The sequence below is a fragment of the Meleagris gallopavo genome, chromosome 6, assembly GCF_905368555.1.
Source record: "Meleagris gallopavo chromosome 6, MGAL_WU_HG_1.1, whole genome shotgun sequence".
Taxonomy (NCBI): domain Eukaryota; kingdom Metazoa; phylum Chordata; class Aves; order Galliformes; family Phasianidae; genus Meleagris; species Meleagris gallopavo.
In genome coordinates this window covers 13,065,595-13,083,006 of record NC_139409.1, presented here as the reverse complement: position 1 = coordinate 13,083,006, position 17,412 = coordinate 13,065,595, and the positions used below count along the sequence as shown (strand labels likewise).

The window sequence follows — 17,412 nt, the reverse complement described above, 5'->3', positions numbered from 1 at the left end:
ATTGTCAGAAATACACAACAGATAATAAGCAACACAACCATGTTTGTCATCAGGAACATAAAGACCTTCTTTGTGAAAATGAACACTAAGTGTTTAGTTTTAAAATATCCTGAACATTTTTTGTCCCAATTAAATATATATATATAAGCTTATATTTATAAGCTTTATCAGCTTCTCTTTTCTGGAGGTTTTATGGCCCTGCCATAAAAAAAGGTTGGAACTTGATGGTCCTTGGGGTCCCTTTCAACCCAAGCCATTCTATGATTCTATGATTTAACTTTGACCATAACTAATTGTACAGACTTAAGTGATAATTTAAATGTTTACATGCCATCTGTTTTTAAACAAGATGTGCCAAATTTTATATATATAAAATATTACTAATTGGATGTTGCAGTTATGAGACTTCTATTGGCTCCTGCTAACACAGATACATTTGATATGGAAGCACAAAATGTAAAGCTAACAATCCAAAACTACAAGGAACCAGGAAGGCCAGCTATAAAATGTAAGATAGGAAACTGAAAAACAATGACTAATGATTGAAATGCTTGAAGAGATTAAATGTGAAGGTCAAGTGAGAAAGATTAATTCAAGGATGGAAGCCAATACAGCACAGTACATGTTAATATTGCACTTTCCTAATCAGTGCTACAAGGTCTTCAAAAAAAATAATAATAATAACTGATAGATGCTTCTAGCAGAGGCATGCCAGATTCACAGAATCAGAGGAAATGAGCTTGGCAAATCTGGAAATAAATACTACCAGCTACTAGTATCTTGTCCATCTGTACACAAAAACAATATTGCAATAATGACTGTGCTTGTTTCAGTTGCAGTCAAAAGCTTTTCAGCTATTAGTCACACACATATAAACACCCACAGAGTTTCACTGGGAGGAATTACCCTGCTTGAAGGTGGCAAGCTGAGATAACAGCCAACAAATGAGGTCTTCGAGTCACCAGAATTTAAACTTCTTCTGAAGCAAGAAGCACATGAGGAGCTAAGAAGTGCATGATTCAAATAAGTCTAAAGTCTTACATAGAGATTTGTGTGTATGTATACATTTGCGTATCTAGTGACAGCTTCCACCAGTCTCCTTGAGGCCCATAAGCAAAAGTTAAACTAATCCCACAACTTGAGACCTTGAATATGAGATAACTAACAGGAGGTTTTAATTAGCTTTTCATGAAATCTTAGCTGGGCACTATTTTTATTGAAGAAATTCCTGAAAACTCAGCACTGTTACTATATACCACTCTATATTTCAGACAGCAAGGAGTCTTTATGTCCCAAGACTCTCCACATATTTTTTCTTTATAAAGGACTGGTTAAAATAACCAAGACAATTAAGTTTTGTCACAAGAAATATCTGTAGGCAAAGTATCAACTTCTGAAAAATTAGCCTAAGAGTCATCATTTGGCCTCTTTTCAAGGATATTTAGAGAGTGTGTTATTTCCAATAGAGGCAATTAAAGAACCCGCCAGTGACAAGAGCAGGGTCCTAAAGCACACTTCCAGGCTGAAGTCTGCATCAGGCTCAGGCACTCTCATGAGCTTCAGCAAACACGAGCAGCTTTGCAGAGAAAAGAGGCATATTTACATAAGCCTTTACAGCTTGCCAAGTGTTTCTTACCTTACCCTTTTGAACATGTAGTTCAAAGATGTAAATATCTATAACCTCAATCAATCAACCAATGAAGAAAAACCTCTTAGTGGTCTAAATCTCTACTTAAAAAGGAGGAAAAGCACACAGGGTCCAACAATGCACAATTATTTTCTGAATTTGTATTCAGCAATTATCCAAAAACGTGGATCCAATATCCAAAAAGATTTATAAAAAACCTTCCACAGCTTGAAAACAGTGAGTATTTTTCGTATATTCAACTGATAACATGAAGCTTAACTTCTATATTCAATTATTCATATTACTGTTCCTCAGAGATTTTTTATTATTATTATTGATACTTCAGCTCATTTTTGTACATGATCTTTTAAAGAACCAAAGAGAAGGGAAAGCTCATTATTTTAATAAAATAATTCCTGTACTCTCTGACAAATCATAACAATAACAGACTTCCCACATCTGTTAAGAAAACAATTTAAAAAAATAAACCCTTTGTATTGTTTGACTCACAGTTTCAGATGTGTGCTGGAAACAGAATAACTGGCCTGATTGTGCACACTGAGCTTCTTTCATAGCTATTTGTACTTACACGGTCTTTGTCGTCAGCAACATCACAGAGAATGTCATCCAGATCCAAGATGCCACCATCCCCATGCTCCAGTCGATGTACTTGTATCCAGTAGTTTGGATCCTGCACAAAGAGAGGAAAAGAAAACAACAGAGATCAAAAACATGACAGAAAAAGTTTATGCCACCCAATACAATGATCATCACAGTTCTAAAAATGCTCAGCATTAAAACTTCTATTTAAATCACAAACCTGTAAAGTAATGTAAATTAAAGCATAAAGCCAAAGCGTTTCTTTTCAAATAATCATTCTACACATGAGTGCAGTTTCACATGATAAGCATGGTCACAATCCTAACACTAGCACACAAGAGAAAGAGGTTCCCAGTGTTACTGATTCTACACACTGTATGAAAGGAAAACACATCCTTCTCTAAATAAACCACCTCAGACAGTGGTCAACAGGCACAAAATTGTAGGGGGGAAAAAAAGGAAGAAAAGAAAAAAAAAAGAAATGTTGCAAAGTGTGTTTGCTTATTTTGTAGATTCTTTTTTTCCATACAATAGCTGCAAAAGTTTGTCTTATGAATAAAAATCAATATTGAAATGAACTGAAACTGTATAAAAGAGTTTTCAACCTGTGCTTGCTGAGTTGGTAGTAGGATATCTGAGTTACGTATAAGGAACACTTTGTATTTTATTAAGATGTATATATATATATGCATGTGTATTTATCCATGTATTTATGTATATATGCCCACCAGTAATTGGAAAGACTAGCTTTATAGTTTTCACTATTACTTTTAGTACAGAAGGAAGTCATAACTGAAAGAACAACATAGCATCCACAGAGTATCTTCTGCATGCGCATGTCTTACATCACCTGACTGCTGACTAGAACTCAACTTGCTATTCATATAAGGTTTGTTTTCCAACAGGGAAAAGTTGTACTGCAAACACACAACCTGAACATGATACATAATCTTTTCCTTCTTCTCAAATATTCCCCCTTAACAAAGCCAATGCCCTGGGCTGTTGTTAAACGTAAAAAGAGGAGCAGAGTTTTGTTGCTTTTCACAGAACAGACACAACTGCAGAAAGGATCTAATTTGAGGACGTTCAAACTTGCAGCATCTTGCAAAATGTGCCCGGCTTCCTAGAAATAGTAACTAGCATCAACCTCTTTTCAGGTATCAGTGTCTAGAAGTCACAACATTTCATGTCCTAAAGGACAGACCAGCAGAAGGAAAGGGCCAACCAGAAATCCTCTAAATCCATGTATATTTTTAAATCTCGAGAGCGTTCATACATGCTGCATTAAATTTTGGGCAACGTGCTCCACAGAAGAACATCAAATGATGTTTGTTTTGTTTGTAATGTCCTAGACTCTATTTCCAAACTTTGTTTGTGATAAACTTTGTATAGATCAGCAGTTTTGGAGAAATGTGATAACCATTGTGAAACTTGCCTCATTTCTACCTGAGGAAATTCAACTAAAATACAGCTGTTAATTACCCCCATCAGATATCATAATTTCATTTAGCAGTCATTAGACAAGAGATTTCTGAAATTAAACTTACCATCCACTTTCGTAAAGTAAAAATTCAGAAATAATTTAAAACAACACTACATTATTTATATTATCACACATACAGAGGAACTTCAAGATGCTAAGAAACTTCAAAGACCATTAATGAACAAGTTCTCAAGCAAAATGCACTAAAGATGTGCCTTTGTAAATTCTACTCTAAGACTAAAAGGAACGACACCTTTCTTCATGCTCTAGCCCATTACAAAAAACTCCTCTCTGTGGTACCTTGACCAAACCCTGAGACATAGTTATGAACACCCGGGCTTTGAAGGCACAAAAGAACTGACAGGCTAGAAAACATCTTATGGTCTTGATTCACATTCCCACTGCTAATTAACCCAGCTCAAAAAATCCATCAAAACAAACAACACACAAACTCAAGATGGAACTTTAATATTCCCATCTGCTTTTTTTTTTTTTTTTTTTTTTCTACGATAAGTACTTCCCACCTCCAAGGCAAACACAAGGAAACGTGCATGATTATGGTATCAATAGTAGGAACGCCCACTTCTAAAGCACCATTGTGCTATTTCAGCACGTTCAATCTGCATTAAAAATAGCTTTGATAAAAGCTGCATCACTTTTGCTAATTAGTTCCTTTAAAAGTTTCTCGATATTACATAAGAAGTTTTAGATTCATTTTTTCTGCATTACCTATTTGTTGTGCCATAACCTGAACTACTCCGGTCGCTTTTCCTGTTTGACAAGGGCCTGATACAAAACAGTAAGTTAGCAAGACCAGACAAGAAGTATATAAAACTAGTTTGGCAAGAATTTACTCTGGCAGGATTTGGTAAGTAAATATGAAATAACAATGAAACTTTTCATTAAAGCCTTCTCCAAACTTCACAGAGCAGTCCTTCTCTTGAGGCCCTTTTCCTCCATTAAAGTTTTCCCATAAATCAAAGACTTGGAGGGAGAGGCTTGGGAAGGAAGAGTTCTAGCAAGGAGTGGAAAAATCACGTGCTGTAAAGATTAGTTATGCCATGCCCCCTGCACCACCTTCCCCCTTCACCCCCCCATCCCCCCCAAAAAAGAAAAACAACTACTGATTTTGCTGCTTTAATAAAGTCCTACACACAGCCCCAAATTTTCAAGCTTAATTCTATGTAATAACTTCACAAACAAGATGGAATCATAAACTGTACAAATGCTCAAACTGAAATTCCTGGTCCATACTCTGTCTACAACAAACACACCTTGCATAAGAAACAGCTTATGTGCTCTATTTGCTAAATGCAAAAGAAACTGAACCAAGATCAGCATTGACTTAAATTCAAGCACTACTAAACTGATTTTACAGTATTCATAGCTTGGTCAAGTTGTATTTCTCCACTGCAGTCATTAAACAGATATTCAGAATTTCCCATGTGAAGGTAGTAATGCAGTCCTCAAAAATTTTCTGAAGCAGTCAAAATTACTGTTTTGGCTTCAAACAGTTAGTGATTCATAATGTGGAAATTGGCACCAAATAGAGTTTACTAGAGTTACTACATCAGTGAGGCAGACAGCTCCAACGACTCCTACAGGACACCTCAGGGACTGTTTCCTGGTGACAGTGCAGAGCCCCAGATGAGGTCTCATGAACAGAGGACTTGCTCCAACAGTAACTTAGAGAAGCAGTCTGCTTACGGCACATGGAAAGAGATACTTGCAGGACTCAGAAGGAAAATGCCTGCTAGTTACAAAACATAAAGAGTACAAAGGACATTAAGTCTAGAAGGTAGAAATGTCAATTACTGCAAAGATGAAAAAAATGCTGAACAAAATTAAATGTGTATGTATATAGAGAGAGACTTTTTTCATGAAATCTGCTTCAGAATTTTTCTGGTTAAAGAAAGCATTATCACAGGCATGAATATTTTACTACAGTTTCAAAACCTGAATTTGGATATTACAATAGGTTTCCACATTTTGTCAACAAAACAAAGCCATGTTTATAATCTATTTCACTCTTCTCGTGAATGCCTACAAAAGGTCTACAAATTTGCAATGCATTTAGAGGTATCATCATACTTTGATAGAAAACTCATAACTACACTGCTCTATCAATGTATAAATTAGCAATGTGTAACATTTCATAAAAGCTATATAAATGTCTTTGTTACTAGTGCATGTAGAAGAACTAGCAAGTTCACTTCATTGAATAAAAGGACATAAGTAATGCTAAACCTGATTTATAGTATCTTCATTTAAATATTGCATCACTCAGCTCAAGTCTAAGCAAGTCAGATCTCTTGTTTCCTGTCCACACCCATCTAACTATTCTACTTGACGGTGATTATAAAGGTACTTAGAATTTAAAATCATGAGCACCACATTTTCTGCTCCAAAGTCCTCTATAATGGAAGATAAATATTTGCTAAGTGAATACTAACAGAGAGTGGAAGCAAGAACAGTTTAGCAAAGCTAGTAAAAATGCAGTCATTCATTTTCTGTTCATTCCATATGACATGACTTGTAAAAAGCACAAAGGAAAAACTGAGAAAACCATTAGTTTAAGTAATATCATTCAGTGTTCTGTAGCTAACAACGTTATGTTCCCACATCGTAGAAACAGGGACCACATGTGGAAAACAATATCTAGAAACAGGAATGGAAACTATAATTTGTTCTTAACTAGTGGCATAGACAGATTTCTTACGCTTTTTATTTCTAAATGTGTCTTAGTTTTTGCAAACGTACCCTTTCAAAAAATATATATTTAACACTGTAAGTTACAATAAAGAAGTTTGTCCTTTGCAATATTTTGTCCATGCCATAGAAGAGAGTATCATAAACTTCATTGGAAAAAGCAATCTACAAAAGTCACTCTGAAAGTAATGCCTCCTATTTATTTCCACGAAAACTACAAAAGATACAAAGAGCACAATCACACTAGTCGATAGAGCAAATTCTCAGCTACAAAATACTATTTCTCAATGCAGTCACCACCATGAGCTATGTATTTGACCAGTGATGAACAAGAGCCTGCATGCCATGCTTGTAAAAGTCTGCACCAGTGGAGGTGACCCACTGTCAATGTCAACACTGCAGAAACACATCACCCACCACCTCACTATGCTCACATCCATGGCTTCCATCAATGTTCAGCAGATGTCAGTGAATGTCAGTGAGTGACATTTTTTCCACTTGGAGGAATTCAGTTCCGCGCTTATGCTTCATACATCCATGTCAGATGCCATATTGTCAGACTGCCTCTCTGCTGCCATCTGTCACACAGCAACAAAATGTAATGCAGTGTTAGTGGGAAGGTTCAGCCTCTATTGTCATACTACCAACATCTACCTCTGAGTTCGTGGGCCAACATAACAAAACAAGAGGCGTTGCTTTCAGAGCAGCCCACATGCGTAACGGTAAGCAGAAAACCAGCCTCCTAAAACATCCACCTTATGATGCGGTGGTGTTCCTACGTGCCGCCATGCAACCCCATTTCTGTCATGTAATTTCTCCTGCCATTCCATGAGGGTGCCCCAGAGCACCCCTAAGTTCTGTATCTGCTTAGCATTGCAGGGCAGTACCTCACGTTCTGCTCATGCCCGCCCAGAGCCGCCCAGCAGGGAGCACTGTGAGCAGGGAGCCGCTCCCCAGCAGGGCCTTCCCGCCCAGAGTGTTTCCTCACCTCAGCTAGGTGCGCACCCGCTGCCGTTGCCACTTGTTACACAGCTAGAATTCATGTTAACCAGATGTCTTCCACATACACCTTTATTCTCCAATCTGGTCAGGATGAATTTGCAACAGAACCTGGGGAAGTGGGCTGTCTGTCATGCTGAACTCACCATGGCTTCCTGAGTGTATTTGTTACCATCTTCCTAAAGCGGAGATGATTTCAATTTTGGTACATTAAGAGCTTTTCAACTTTAAGCTCTTTTTCATTACATAGCTCCATAGAATTTTTAAAAAACAGGGCCAACTAGACAGTTGTGCACAACAAGCGCGGAGCTGCAGGGGCAGTTCCAAAACATTTGATGCAGCATTTCCTTCATAAATGAAGAGATAAAGGGTAAGTAAGCATGAATTTCTGGTTTCTGCTTAAAATCGCCTGGAATTTGAGAGTATATCAAAATGTGTGTGGCTGAGTATTCTGAGAACAGATAGAGCTTTTGTGGCAAAAGATTACACACAGATCAAAACTAAGACAATAACCCAGCTCAGGCGTGGACCGGACCTGTCTGCTCAGCAGCATATGGCACTCGGGCATGTTACCACAGGCTGAAAGGAAAATAATGGTTAATAAAAAACGAATGTGTCTGAAAATTTGCCAACAAATTCATTCATTTCCCTGTCTAGCACTTTACTGGAGGAGGGAACCGTCAAAACAAGCTTCCAGGTGCCAAGGAAAAGTCAAGATCGCTTTTAATGTGAGCTGGGCTCCATCACTTTGTGCAGCCCTGTGGCTCAGCAAAGAGGGCAAATACCTGGGTTTGCACTGCATCTCACCCCCATCACAGACTTCCTGGAATCCCCAACACAAAGACCTCCCGTGTAACACATGCAGCAGAGGGGAAGGGAAAAAGCAGCTCTGAAGACAATGGCATTCTCTTAGATATGTTGACACTGTGCCACGGGCAGTTTGCAGTGATTTTCAACATAAGTATGCTTACCATCTCTGCCAGAGCACAAGCCTGCAAAATACTTAACATTACTGAAAGTACTCCCGTATGCCTCAGAAGGTACCAGATACCTGCAATTCGAGTTACCAGGCTGAGCTGAGATACCTCTTTCTTTCCCAATGGCACTCCACCTGCAGTCACTGCTTTCCTCACAGTTTTGGAGTATGTTTGCTCTACCTTGCCCTGTGCCCCATGAAACAAAGAAAAGCAAAGCTATGAAAAGAGTACAGAAAACAGCTGAACACTGTACGCTAGAAGATAAGCCTCATCCTTTTCATCTGTTGGTTCCTTAACTCATAAAATTGCTCTTTGGACTCAGGATGAACCAAGTAAATTTAGCAGTATTTTGTACAATAGAAATAAGGACCTACACCAAGAAAGGTTACTTATCATGCCTTTAAAAGAGTCTCTGGTCAGGGATTCAATTTTTTCAAACACAGAATCATAGAATCATTAAGTATACATATAATGTCTTCAACTGAGAGTTACGTACGCAAATTCTGCATATGAACCACTTATGAAAAAGAGAAAAACGTGAAGATCTGATCACTGCAGAATCTTGTTCCATTTTTACATTGACCAAAACATTTCCAGCCTCACTAAAAGGGCTTTTACTTTGCAAAACTCCATTCAAGATAATATCTGAACATCTGGCTAGTATCACTTTTCCCGAGACAATGAAATGTTGGAAAGAGACTTTATGAAGTGGAAAGAAATGTTAGCTTTTGCATGCATCCTACATGTACACTTTTAACAGTAACAGTCATTTACTTAAAAAGTTATGACACTGCATTATGAGATTCAGTCCTCAGTATAATAGTCTGATACCCAAAATATTGAGCCAATTATTAGAGCACTTGAAAAATAAAGTATTTCCAAAAACACACTAAATTGAAATAACATGATAAATCATTAGAACACTACTACATATTGAGCTGTGTTGCATTACTATTAGAGTACAAAAGCATCAAAAAACTACTGGATCTTGCTCCAAACAACAAAAGTTTGCTATTAAAAATGGTGAATTTACTTCAGCTGTTAGCCATCGTGCAGTTTACACTGACTTTCAAAATACAGGTGAATCTCTTACTCTTCTGAAACAAAAGTGCACATAGTGATTTACTGAGCCTACCAGCAAAACAGCTAGAGATGTACTCCAGAGGCACCCTAGAAATACTCTTGTTTTTCTACCCTATGACTTTCTAGATAAAAATACTACATCTTACGATGCGTAATCGTTCCTATTAGTAGGTTAGCTCGAAGCATCACAGAAGTTGGAATTTTATTTTTTAATTTTGTTTAGCTTACCCAGATTATCTAGAACCAAGGCTTACCAAGCCATGAGAAATTACACCACTAACTTAAATCAGCTTCCCACTATCTGTTAAGTATCACATCAACACACTGCTGGTAACATACCATCCAGGGACAGTTTGGGTTGGAAGAGACCTTGGGCGGTCACAGCCCTGGGTGCAGCACCTAGCTGTGGTCCAAGCACGCTGAGCAGAAGGAGACAACCCTGCCTCCTGCTCATGCCCTGTTCCCCAGCCTCAGCCAGGTCCCTTCCTTTCCGTAGGTGGACGGGCAGCGGGACATTGGCTATCCCAAGCCTTGGAAATGCTGATGGTGTGAACTCGAAGCTCTGAGGTGACACTGCTCCCTACACAGCCCGGCAGCCACCAGGAGGTGCCATGCCATAGGACAGGGCCGGCTCACAGACCCTGGGCGGGCGAAAGGGAAAAGCTTTTTCTGCTGCCAGGAGAATGCACAGGGCAGCACGCCATTAGAATGCGCGTGGTGTCAGATTCAATAAATGTTTAAACTTTTACATTTGCTTGTGAAAGAGGAACACTTGTTTTTTGTTTTGTATTTTATTCTCAGTACTATTTGTTTCTGCTGTGCAAGTTCATGTTAACTGGGGAAAAAATAAAATAATGAAGAAAAATATATTGAGTGGGTCTGTGAAAACCTTCATGGCCATGGTGTGAGCACTTTAATAACATCATTTCGCTTAAACTGCAAGGTAACTTTTATATGGGATTTATTCCTCTGTAGGAAAGCCCTAGATCTCTATCCCAGTGCTGCCACAGCCTCCAAGTGTGCCAAATCCACAAGAGGGGTAAGAACAATTTGTCCTTTTCACAGTATTTTGCTGTAGTGTATAGCAAACACAATTAATAATGCAAAAACAGTTTATCAGTAACATTTTATTATTATTATTATTAGCTTCAGATTACAGATATGAAATACGGCAACTAGGTCCAGAATTCACAAACACGCAACGTAATGTACTAACTGGCACACAATCTTCTATGTAGGGGCATCAGAATTTGGGCAACAGTAGTGAAAAAATGCAAAACAACTTGGGCTTGCAGCCTAACAACTGACCCATGAGTGAATCTGAAGGAAGAAAGAAGTGATTTCTATTTCTCTTAAGAGCTTATCTCTCATCCATCCATCATTACAGCATCGCTTGGATTTAAGCTTCCATTGGTTTTCATCCACAATGAAAGGTCTTTGAAATCAGTACCAGTTTCAGACTGGAATAATGTTTTTTACTGGAATATGTGTGTGGCTTATATTCAGACATTGATGCACATGACTGATCGATGCTTATTAACCATTAGAAAAAAAATTCTGAGTCTGACCAAATCCTTCCTTCAAGGGAAGACTGGTGAGGGAAGGAATACAGTTTTCTACCCTAATGACATTCAGCACGAGATTAAACAATATATTTTAGAAATGTACTGGAAAGAAGATTTTCATCTGGGGGACATTAATATCAAATGCCATGAAAGATGGAGACAACAAATTTTGATATATGCTCCTGAGTGAGCAGAGTAAATTAATCCTGTAGTATGTGAACTCTAAGCTATGATTAATACACATGGAGAGTTGCAAGTACATTACTACAAACAGAGACTCACATTTCCGACAGCCTGTAAACCATGAAGTCAGTGAAAAATACAAAACATCCCTCTCTGTTCTGATGACTTTACTTCTCTGGAAGCTTCAAAGTCAAAGCGTGGTGGGTAGGACTTTGCAGTATAAACAGCTTTGCTGAACCACAGGGAAGGAATGCACAACTTATGGGAATCGCAGGAAAGTTTATCACTGTTTAGGTCAGCTATGGTATCTTACATTTCTGATAGGATTTAGAGCTTTATTAATTGTTCAAGCAAAAGGATTTCACACTGAGAGCAGAACCACGATTAGTCAATGGGCAACTATGTAAATGATATAGATAAAGCGCTCATACAGTGCTGTGTGTTCAATAATGAGGATAAATGTGCTCTAGGAAGGTATGAATCAACACATTGTCTCTACAGAGCAATACAGGAAAGCACCTGCCTTTGCCCTGCCAGGTGGCCTAACCTCTGTGCTCACTGCTAATAACTAAATGGGGGATTGGAGGCTTTAGGAGTTTCCAATGTGTGCTATAAAGCTGCTCCCAAGTCCACAATGACCTCGCCACCATTTACATGGCAAGGCAAATGCCAACATCTTCCCTTCCTTCATCCTCCACCACCGTGTAGAGACTATGGCTCACACAACAGCCAGCTTTCTGTGCGCCCAAAGCAGGCTGACATGAGAGCCCATGCAGAAGCACCCACCATTGTGCCTGCAACAATCAGAGGAGAAGCTTTGCTAACACATGCGTGTGCACACCCACGTGAGGGCCTGGAGGCCAGACACACCAAGACCCTTGTTTCTAAAGCTGCTAGCTGAAAATGTGGAAATAATCAGAGCAGTGTGTTAATCTATCTGTTGAATACTTTTCAAGACATTTTAACCAAAACACGCCTTATTTTCATCTCCGGGGGAAAATTTTAACAACAATATTTAGCTATTATTTTTCCAAACTGCTCAATATTTTGAAGCAGTTTGGACACTTCAACACTCTCTTACAGCATATACTGAAGTGCACTCATTCACTTCTGGACATTCTTAGCACTTGTCTGAAGCTTACAGTACAATCACTTTGTAACTATTATAGTCATCATTATTTTTATGTCAAATAAAACCGATCTGCCAATCTATTTGAATTCAAGGTTCTGAGTGGTACCAATCCAGAGCAGGAACTGTGAGGTAGGGCACCAAGAATGGGTGACGGAGGAAAAGCACCTTACCTTCAAACTCTTCAAATTAATAGTCTCTGGGATTACTTGCCTTTTTTTTCAAAAGTGTTCATAGCTTCTATAGGTAAAGGCTTACGAATATAAATAAATAAAAATACCCTAAGGTAGCCTTAGGACTAGTACGACTGAATTATAACTGTCTGACCATGTTGCAGGCTATTATCACCTTTTATGATTAAGCATAATAAGCATATGGGGTGCTGGAGACTTCAAGGGAAAAATAAAGACAGAATTAATGCTGAGTGCTACCGACTCCACATTTCACTTTTCCCACTGTTTCAATTTAAGCCCACACTTAGTTTTAAGGTCATTGCTTAAAGTTCTTCCTCTCAAACCTGCAGTACTCCTTTTTCAATTCAATACATAAGCTCAGGTCTGGCCCACACCCCAGTTTAACCACACCATGAGTAGTGAAGAGAGTTTACAGGAGAACCCTAACTCCTTGTCTTATCCTCAGCCCTCACCAGTGGCTCTACCCTTACTGGCCTCACTGTCAAAGTCTTCTCTTTTCCCCTCAACCTCATTTATTGTTCCAGAATTCCATTTATGCCAAAAATCACCTGGCCTCTGAGATTGTCAAGTGCATCACAACGTCTCCGTTCCTTCTCTCCCTTCTCCCAACCTGTCCTTCTCCTTCATCATCTGCATTTTATGAGCAGCTCACCATCACTTCCATAGCTGGCCAACAGCAGCAACAGAGGGCACTTCCAAGATATTAAAGCAAACACAGATGACAACTATTGGGGAAAAAAAAAACCCTACACACTATTTAAAAGCATATAAAGCACTTGTTTTCCATTTACTACACCACAATCACTCTGCTGATGTTCCTTCCAACTTTACCTCACGATACCCTCCCGGATGTAGCTGCATTACTACATTAAGCCCTAAAAACGAATTCACTAATGCAAGAAGATGGGGCTTAACATTGAAAACCTCATTTTACTTCCTTAGTTATCTTTTCCTTGTCACCTATAGCAATGGGGAGCAGCTAAGAGCAGGGCACTGAATTCTAACCCACCGCACATTTTCCAAAGTTGCTTAAATCTCGTAACAGCAAGTTTGCACTCGTCAAAATTAGAGCAGAAGCCTTGATTAAGAGAGAGGCAAAACCAGCTAGTCTTCTTGGCCAGAAAAGGGAGGAAAAAAAAAAATTAAAACCAGTAAAGCAAAAGGTAAATCTTGAAGTCTTCTCATCTGTATAGTGAGTATATCACATAGGTGACTGTAAACGCAGCTTAATTTTTCCAGCTCAGATAATCTCTGCCTTTAAATCTTTGATCAGTGTCAGAATTATATGCCACTGATGTTCTCAGTCCTAACTCATCTAAGTTAGGACTAATTCTAAGTTAGAAATTCCCATTTTCATAGCATAGTCAACCTTGGCAGAAAATAGAGATAAATTACTCAAAACTAAGCAGTGTAATAATTCTGGAAGCAGAGCAAAATGCAACACTATATTCTACCTGTAATTATATCTCCCAGGCTTTTAAAAAACAATTCATTGTCTTTCCTCTTCTGCTAGTCAACTAAGGAATTAAGTATTCTTTACTTGATGAAACCTGGGTTTGAGACTTCCAGTTTCTAGATCCTTACACACTTCAAGAAACTGTCTTGAAGAAAATGTTTTCAGTAAAACCACAGACTTATTTCTTAGAATGCTTCAAAACACCAACAATTAGTTTTACATATGTCTGATGAGTAAGAAAAAAAAAAAAATCAAAGCAGGGCATATTCAATTGCTTATAGCTCAAACATTCACAGAAAAGTTTGAGCAGTTTTTTGTCTTTTATTTTTTTTTTTAAAGAACTGCAACTTTTACTTTAAGTAACTCCTCTGAAATAACCACAGTGTATTTGAGACTAAGAAGAACAAATAGCAAACCCTAATAAGCCTTAGAAAAAAAACAGGTTCTTAAAAACTTCACAAGGCTTTTTTTCTGAAAACCTGTTTTTATTACTCATCTGGGCTCTCTCCAACTTGTGCCACACCACAGAGACCAAGGATGGCACTAGCATCTCCTGCTATCTCCCAGTGATTAGAGCATAATCTCTGCTATTGTTACTTGCATTATGATAGTGATGTAGGGTCCACTAAAGAAAGAAAACTGCTTGCTGTTCTGTAACCACACAGAATAGCACAAACAGAAGAGCTTGCTGAAATAGAAATAGATTAAAAAAATAGCATCTTTCTGACTATTTCAGCATGTGTTTTAGATAGCATACGTTAACAGTTCCTGAGTCAGCACTACATCAAGCTAACAAGAGTTTTAAACCATTTCATATAACCACAACCTTCATCTATGTATTTTTGCAAAACACTTCAAATGAATTAATTCAACTTTGCAAATTAATCCCTAGCAACCAGCAGTCATTTGTTGTGTCTCTTCTCCTCTACATTAATAGCAAAAGCAGTGCTAAAAATACAATGAGGGTTTCAATAACTGGGATAAAAATATATTTATTTTTTTAAATCCCACATGATTTTTTAAACAGCAAGACGTCCAAAGCGACAGAAGCTTGCAAGCTACAAAACTATCTCCTTGCATACATAAAATCCACTCTCCAATTTTTAAAAGAATATTGTTCTTAAAGAGGAAATCTGCCAAAAAATTTGAATTCTCTGACTTTTCTCCTGTGCTCTATTTGACTCGGTATAGAAAACAGACAAGAAAAAAAACTGTCACAACTGATGTACATTTGAAACTGAAAACACTAAGAAAAAGGAAAGCATTTTCCAGAGCCTGAATATGCGTTGCTGTTTTCCAGTACTGACTGCTTGCTTTCTAGCAGAGAATTCTTCACTTCACCAGAAAGCCTTATGGCTCCTTTCACATGCTTTCTGCTACAGGCACGTAAGGAACTCACGGTTGTGCACAGATGAAAGCCTCAGAGCACAGGGCACAGGCCAACCCCACATACAAGTCACTTATAACCAATACCTCCCACATTACCGGGGGATTCGGCTTCTCCATTGCTTTATGAGGCATACTGCTGAGAGAATTCCCAAGAAAGCTTCCAGTCTATATTTAGTGAACTTTTTCAGATATGGAGAGGTCATGAACTCCTTTACTTTGGTGTGACAGAGTGAGATCTACAGGCTGCAAGCTAAAGATAAAGCTGGCTGGAGGCCGTTGCTGTCTTCCAAGCAGAAAGCATTTCCAACTCGCAAACCCCACGCTCCTTCGAAATGAAGCAGGAAGGGGAAAAAAAAAATCAAAGTTTTGCTGTATTTTTCTGTATCAGTGCTAACACAAGGGAGAGGCAAGAAACCTCTTCATTTAGATCTCAATTTAAAAAACAGACTGTTTATACGAGAACATGTAAGAAATTGCGCGATCATAAAGTAGGTGGGGGGACGAATGCTGCACACACGCTGGGTACTGGAGGAAGAGGGATTATGTTCTCCCGGCTGTCATGAATCAGACACTGACTCACAGCAATGCTCTGGGCCAGGCCAAACTTCTGTTCCAAGTTCGCGTGCATGGATTTCATCAGGAGGTTTGCACTGAGCAGTAAAATTTAGCCCCAGTAACATTTTACATTGCTGGTTGATTTGCACTTCTTCCACCCTTCCTATTTTGTAGGATTTCTTTCTGCTTTTAAACAGCACGTACATTTTGACACTAGGAATGTACTTCTCATCCTGTCTAGAAATATAAAACATAACAAAAAATAGCATAAAATGTTGTAATTTGAGAGAAGATAAATATTTTAGACATAGTAATGAGGAATAGAATCATAGATTCATCTTGGTTGGAAAATATCCCCAAGATCACCAAGTCCAACCATCAGCATGCCCTGCTGAGTGCCATCACTAAACCATGTCCCTCAGCAACACATCCACACATCTCTTAAATACCTCCAGGAATGGGGACTTCATCGTTTTCCTGGGCAGTCTGTTCCCATGACTGAATCCTTGTGCTTAGGAGAGTTTCCTTCAACACCAACTTCCCGAAAGCACAATTTGAAGTAAAAACACCAATCTTGACAAAGTTTCCCTCTGAAGAGAAGATTCTCCGGTGTAGACACTGATGTCAGCAATGTCAACACCCAGCATCCAGGCTTGGGGAGTGGTTGTAGAGTGCAGCCTCACCACCCAGCCTCCCATCTCAACCTCCGAAACTTCTGTGCACTGTAGGAAATGCTTTATACAAAAGCTGCCACTTCCCTTTAAACGCCATGTAAAAATTTAAACTTCATTTTTTTCACACAACAAAAATCCTGTTCACCAGCTAGTTTTATGTCAAACAAGCAGGTTTTAAGTCTTTCTAAGCTTCCGGAGTTCAAAAATACATTTGTTAAACTGTCTGGGACTCAAATATTTCAGACCTCTCAAGCTATGTATCATTTTCAGACAGTTTCAACATGAGATCAAACTTAACACTGTGAGAGTCAAATACTCCCTTAAATTATAAAGATTAAAAATAGAAGAAGAAAAAAGAAAAAAAAGGTAGTCATAAATTCTGGAATGTTTCATGCCTGCTATGTGAGGTACAATTCTGTTGCACAATGCAATGTAAGAGTAAGTCTACATGGGCTGTTCTCTGCATTGGTCTGTAAAGTAAGAGCAAAAGGAAATGTCTTCATGCCGTTAATTCAGAGCATGTCATATTTTGTAAAATGACACAGATCATATAGAATTTAGCACAGTGATGCATTATGGTGATCCTTTATGCACTCTTCTACACAGTAAATCTATTAAAAATTACTGTTTGACTCTTGCAACCAGTCTTACCTGGATAGCTGATACAAAAGGTTTTTAAAGAAAGAAAAAACTTCCTTGAAAGTTTTATTATTCCACAACTTTGATAAACTGCACTGCATGTGTCTCCCAAAATTCATGGGGAAAAAAATACATATTCAATATTACTAC

General features: G+C 38.4%; 1 protein-coding gene across 12 annotated transcripts in view; it reads right to left on the bottom strand.

Annotated features, from left to right (window-relative positions):
• The window catches only part of PARD3 (par-3 family cell polarity regulator), a 434,123-nt gene that overhangs the window by 385,813 nt on the left and 30,898 nt on the right, over positions 1-17,412 (bottom strand). For all 12 annotated transcript variants that reach the window (XM_085227074.1, XM_085227084.1, XM_085227082.1 and 9 more), the window contains exon 2: positions 2,217-2,318. In XM_085227074.1, the coding sequence (XP_085083200.1) occupies positions 2,217-2,318 (102 nt within the window). The remainder of the gene's footprint in view (positions 1-2,216; positions 2,319-17,412) is intronic.